Source organism: Fistularia commersonii, chromosome 19 (assembly GCF_037954325.1).
Source record: "Fistularia commersonii isolate RoL2024-O1a breed Wild chromosome 19, RoL_Fcom_v1.0, whole genome shotgun sequence".
Classification (NCBI taxonomy): domain Eukaryota; kingdom Metazoa; phylum Chordata; class Actinopteri; order Syngnathiformes; family Fistulariidae; genus Fistularia; species Fistularia commersonii.
The window spans coordinates 5,534,961-5,541,145 of record NC_141302.1 but is presented as its reverse complement, the minus strand read 5'-3'; the positions used below and the strand labels follow the sequence as shown (position 1 = coordinate 5,541,145).

General features: G+C 38.6%; 1 protein-coding gene across 1 annotated transcript; it reads left to right on the top strand.

Annotated features, from left to right (window-relative positions):
- The first annotated feature begins 2,169 nt into the window (after nucleotides 1–2,169).
- fis1 (fission, mitochondrial 1) lies at nucleotides 2,170–5,361 on the top strand. Its single transcript, XM_086166005.1, has 5 exons — nucleotides 2,170–2,267; nucleotides 2,726–2,858; nucleotides 3,446–3,522; nucleotides 3,990–4,095; nucleotides 4,203–5,361. Exons 1-5 carry the CDS (start codon nucleotides 2,223–2,225, stop codon nucleotides 4,304–4,306), a joined length of 465 nt encoding a protein of 154 aa, XP_086022131.1. The 5' UTR covers nucleotides 2,170–2,222; the 3' UTR covers nucleotides 4,307–5,361.
- Nucleotides 5,362–6,185: the final 824 nt, after the last annotated feature.

Genomic DNA, 6,185 nt, shown 5'->3' with positions numbered 1-6,185 from the left:
GCACGCCCCTGACGACTCACACTGTCATACTGCGAAAGTCAAACACAAGCAGCAACAGTTTAGAGCAGGGAGGAGAGAGGGAACAAAGGCCACGAACAGTATCAGCATGGCTACTTGTAATCTGATTTCAGTCGGTTCATGTCCACGGAAAGCTTTCCAGTGAAAGGGTGATTTATCAAAACATATAGGGGACAATAATAAAGTTTAAATACTTAGGGGGGGTTTGGATTTGTGTGTGCAAACGCATGCTTTTTGGATCGTCGCTCCGGATTCACTTTGGTATTTGTTATTTCGATCGATTGCCCATTGCAAATACTAGGAGGGGTTCCAAACTGTAGCTGTCCTGAGAAATTGCCCTCCTCCTCTGAGGAAAAACAGAAGGTCCAGTGTTTATGTTTACCATTTATTATCCCTTCATAGTGCCGAAGAGAAACATTTGCAGTCATAGTAGCTCAGTATAACTTTAACAGCCAGAGATGCGTCACTGTCAGGTAACAAGCTGGTTTTAGTCTTTTCCGCGCTACATTAGTAAATTGGTTAATTAATTGATCAAGCGATTAATTAATTGATTGATTAATTGATACATAATGGTCGAATTAATTAATTAATCATCAATGAATTAGTTCATAAGTAATAATCTAATTTATTAATTGATTGATCGGTTAATTAATTAATTGGCTAGTAATGAACTGATTAATTAATTGATAACATGTCTGGGCAATTTAGGGCCTCCTTTGAACCTACTGCATGTTTTTGGACTGTGGGAGGGAACCAGAGAAGCCAGAAGAAACCAATCAGACGCACGGACAACACGCAAACTCACAAAAGATCCCCGTCGGGATCCTGCGACCTCCTTGCATTGAGATAGAGTTCTGCACCAATACAATACAAATATTACAATATTTAACAGCACTGAGTGGCGGGCCATTTCATCATTAACTTTTTATCCTTTATTTTTTCTACTCATATATCTTTTTCTATATATGAGTACTGGTGTGTTGGTGGCAAATGATCCAAAAATGACAAAATTAAAAGATGTCATGAAAGCAAAAGACCAAAGTGGAGGGAATATGGAGAGATACGCACTATGTCAGCACTATGTTGCCACCCTCAAAGCAGAGATTCTACATATTACCAGAATAAAATGTTGTCTATTTTGCCATTTTGATCGTTTACACCTTGATTAGCTTGTGGCACATTTTGTTTAACTAGGAATGTTTTCTCTTTCTTTATTGTCAGTGGCTCGGTAATTTTTGTCTAAACTTATCCTCATCAAATTACATTAGATGGCTCAAAAAATAAAAGAAAACATTTTGCTTTGTGATAGAACACAAACTAGTTGGATGAAATATAGAGTCCCTGCCCTCTGCCAACAGAAACGTCTCTCACTGCAATGTCATGGTGCCCTCTCAGTCGCACAAACCAGATCTTTAAAAATAGATGAAGGATAAAGGTACCCCCTCCTCCCCCCTTTTTTTTTCTTTGCAAGCTGCGTATAAACTGAAAGAGCAGGTTCCTGTGTGCTTGCAGGTCCTGCACAGGGCCTTCAGCACACAGCCTGCACTCTTACCAGGCTGCTATGGTAACTGCAGATGGCGCTGAAATCTCAGGTGATAAAGCTGCCGCAGGTTACAGCTTCTGTCAAGTGAGTAAACGCCTCAGGAAAATATGTTGGAAAGTAATTTGAAGTGAATCAGGTTTACTGCTTGAATTTCATGAGGTGATATATGTGTCTCACTGTATTGCTGCCTTTTATAACTGCTTATTATGTTTTAATTTTTTATTGAGTGAATTTGTTCTCGTCACTGTGCTGGAGAGTTCTTCATGCTGCGTTTCATGAGTTTTTTGTGTTTGTTATTTTCAAAAGGATAGTTTTGACTATGAGGTTGATTGAATGCATGAAGTGCAAAAAACAACAAAGTAAAGTGTTTTATCTATTTTATGGATATTATTAAAAGCCTGTCATAGTTATTTAATAATTTATATTATTTATTATTAGTGAGATGAAGAAGTATGACATTATTTGAAAGGCTCTTCAATTGTTTGCAACTGTAATTTGGAGCCTTGGCTTAATAATATTTAATTCTATTCTTTTCGAAATTAAAGTTAGAAAAGACAATGTCAACGCGATGTCACGTGACGTCAGCGTTGGTCACATGACGTCAGCGTCGGTCACGCGCTTAGTGGGGGGGGGGGTTGCCCCGTCCGTAGTTTCCGGAAACATGGAGGCTGTGCTGAGTGATGTGGTCGCTCCTGAGGATCTCCTGGTAAGTTTCTCGCGTTGTTAACCTGAACTCCGTCACAAATCCGATATATTACCGCGTATACCGTGTACACATTTGTGTAGGTAACATCTATTCACACTCTGACTGCTGAAAATGCGGTTTTGGGCTAAGCTACGTGGAGGCGTTTAGTCTGTTGCGTCACTAAGCTAGCTTATGCTAACTGTAATGTTTATGTTATCAGTAACTGAATATACTATCGTCTTTAGTTTCTTGAAGTACTTACTAGTTTTTTTCTTTTAGCTCCTAAAATTAAACACTGATAACATTGTCTGGTAGTATACCTATTTTTACTCAACGGTAAAATTGTTGAAGAGTTGGATATATACGGTAACCGGTGGTGCGCAATGTAATCTTGTTCATATGACATGCCATCTCTCGAAACTGAAACCATTGGATTGAAAGCTACTCTAATTCAATGATGGGGGTCTTCATTTTTACAGAAGTTTGAGAAGAAATACAAGAGTGAACTGGCCAAGGGCGCTGTGTCTAAAGACACAAAGTTTGAATATGCTTGGTGTCTCATCAGAAGCAAATACACAGAGGATATCAAGAAGGGAGTTGTACTCCTCGAAGGTACGTTTATTAAAATTACAAATATAATACTTTTTCTACAATCCTCGACAATGCATGTATTTGTTCAAGGATTTCATTACCATTTAGCTTTGAATCATGCTAAAATACAATATCAAGAGTTCTGCCAGACATTGAATTGAAAATATGAAACTCACTGGTATTTGTTAAAATGAGTGTGATTACAGTCAGTGGAGCTATATTTTCTCCCCTGTTAATATCGAGTATTTTATTATCAGTTAATCTCTTTAATTAATTGTTTACCATGTTTTGTGTTTTCATGGTTCACATAATCTTCAATTTGACAGCCTCCTGTTTCTAGTTTTCACCAACAGTAGAAACAAATGAAATGTTCATGACTCTACTATATAGATTCTTGAATATATATTAGTTGTTAAGGCTCAAACAAACCAGTATTTGTCATCCAATCCAAGCTAAAGCCTCCAAAGCAAACACTCTGTCTTAAGATTTTGATTATTATCGTACAATTTGTGTCCCACCAAGAACAATGTGAACTTGGTTTGCTGACTCAACAGTCAGGATAGTTTCACTCAAGAACTTATGTGTTCATTTGTGTTGTGGTTGTGCAGAGCTCGTTCAGAAAGCATCAAAGAACGACTCCAGGGACTACCTGTTCTACCTTGGAGTGGCCAACTACAGACTCAAGGTCAGTGACTGAATTCAAACAAAAATTTCCACATCTCACTGGATCTTGATTAATACGGGATGACCACATTAGAGCTAATACTTACTCTTGGAACAAAAACTAAAATCAGCCAGATTGATGAATCATTCTTTCTTATACTGGATATAATCTGCTGTCTTATATTGTTAGTACAGGAACTAGTTTCCACAGATGTTACTGTTGGGTAGTCTGTAACAACCAGCTGCACCAGATTTCAGATTATCATCAGAGAGACTTTAATTGAGCCTTCTGAAAATATTTATTTTAATATGTAACGTGATTGAATGTTGTGATTAGTTTGGTTTTCACATCAAACAATAATATCAATGTCAGATGTTGGTAGTAATATTGTAGTTTTTTGACAATTTTACAAGATTTTAATTATGTTAACAACTGACACACTGTCATCATTTTCTGGTGTGTTTTTAAACATTTTTTTTTCCCTTCAGGAGTATGAAAAAGCCTTGAAGTCCATCCGGACTCTTCTCAAGAACGAGCCGGGGAACAAGCAGGCTCTGGAGCTGGAGACACTCATTGACAAGGCTTTGAAGAAAGGTAAAACATAAGGGGCGGGATCACTGTGTATTTCAGAATTTGATGTGGTTGTACATAACATCTCCTTGATACATCTAGAATACTGACACATCCATGTTGTCTTCCAGATGGCTTAGTTGGCATGGCGATCGTCGGAGGAATCGGTCTCGGTGTGGCGGGATTAGCTGGGCTCATCAGCTTGGCTGTGGCCAAGGGAGCAGCCAAATCCTAAAAAGAGAATGTTTGGCATAGATTGATTTTTGCTGGACTTATACATTGACCCTTAATCAACTAAAGCATTTTGGACAAGGCTTCAGTGAAAGAATGCCTTGGTTGGAACGTGAAAAAGCACCGCAGCATAATTAAGGATTGAAAGAGGGCATGAATAACTTGTTTATTCTAACAGGGTCGGAACTCATTTTCTGAGCTGTCTATTTACACTTTGTAGCATGGCACTTTTTTCATTCTTTTAAAAAATGCATCCTTTTGTAATTTCATTTGAATGCGCCTCAGTAAACATTTTACGTCAATACTTAGATTTTTGTCACTGTGGCCATGAAAGTGAAGGCAGGTTCTGGTATGTCCTTCGTTCTTTGTGATATCAAGAGATAAGTTGATAAAAATATAAGTGGTGTAGTGAGCTGAGCTGAGGGTGCCAAAGGCAACATGTTAGGAATATTGGGTTGCTGCAGACCCCACGACAGTTTCAGGACCAGTGTTCTGCTCCCTATCAGCGTCTTCTATTTAGCAGCCATGCGCACAAAAGATATCTCATAGCTTCGGGCAATAAAGAGTAAGGGTTATTCAATATTTGTTTGGGCAAAAGTAAACGTAGTTTGAGTTGAAATCAAGAAAGTTGTTTAAATTTTTCAACAGAGCACACTAAGCTATACAAGCTGCGTCTCTGTGACCCGCCTTTTTTACTCTTCCCTGAGCAAGGAGTCATGAGTTGTGGATTATAAAAAGACCTAGATATCAGCAAACAACAATAAGAAGGTGTTAGAAATGCCGCCCCCCTAAACTGCTGAATTTACCTGCCGTGTGGGACGTTGCATTAACAGTACTCCTGCTGTATGAAGGCTTTAGGTCTATTTGCCAAAAAACATTCAATATTGAACATGAGGTTTCTTTGTATTTATTTTGAACTGAATGTTCAAATGAAGGAAGGGAACAGTTTTGAATTAGATTCATTTTTGTCATGTAAATCACATTATGTAACATTACCTGTGCTTCTCCTAATGGATTTGTTTTTCTTCATTATAAATAAAAGTATTTTGAAATGAGAAATTTGTATTTTCAGGAAATGAAAATATCCATAAATATTAACCTGGACAAGGAAGAAGACAACATTACCAATTATTATCTTGTGGTGTTAGGAGTACCAGAGATGCAATATATGCATAGATATAAAATTACCAAATTAGATAAAGATGAAAGATGTCAACATTGGTTAACACTAACGGGAAAAAAGGCTCCAGCCGCCATCTGTTTTAAGTCCAACACTGATTATATTAAAGGATGTACTTGTAAAAGACCAGGACCAGGTACTTTTCCATCTGTATATTGAAGTCCTTTCCTACAAATATTTCACTGATGGTTCAAAGTCCATCATAGAGCATCCTTATCATCATCAGCGAGTCATCTTACTATACCGGTTATTGGGACTCGGTCATTACACTGAAAGATTGTGTTACGACAATTATCTGATTCTCGGAGAAAATCTTTGGCCCAGTTCACCTGCTGTCAGTCATCCTCACATCTCGACCCCACCACGAGGGACTCAAGTCGCCGGCGGTGTTTTATGACAGGATGGCTTTCGGAGGCTATCAGTTTGTGCGTGCCGTTATCAGCCTCGTGGTGCGTTACTCATTAACCCACCTGTCGGGCACCGAAACTGCCCAGGGACACATCAGTAGAAACAATAATCCTCCTTTGGTGTGAAAGAGGTGATCGAGTGAGCGGGAGATAAGGGAAGACAAGATGGTGAGAGGGTCCCGAAAAAAAAAGATGAATGTGTAACCGTTGCTGGTATTGTCACGTGTTTAAGGGCAATCATTCATCCGGGCCAATGTTATTCAGATCAGCACGAGTGGGTTTTCCAGGCCAATGCC

What these genes read in the sequence shown, in the direction of transcription:
- fis1 (XM_086166005.1), top strand. Translation starts at nt 2,223, where the DNA reads ATGGAGGCTGTGCTGAGTGATGTGGTCGCTCCTGAGGATCTCCTG. An exon ending in TCGCTCCTGAGGATCTCCTG is followed by an intron (nt 2,268 to 2,725) that starts GTAAGTTTCTCG and finishes TCATTTTTACAG; the next exon opens with AAGTTTGAGAAGAAATACAA. An exon ending in GGGAGTTGTACTCCTCGAAG is followed by an intron (nt 2,859 to 3,445) that starts GTACGTTTATTA and finishes GTGGTTGTGCAG; the next exon opens with AGCTCGTTCAGAAAGCATCA.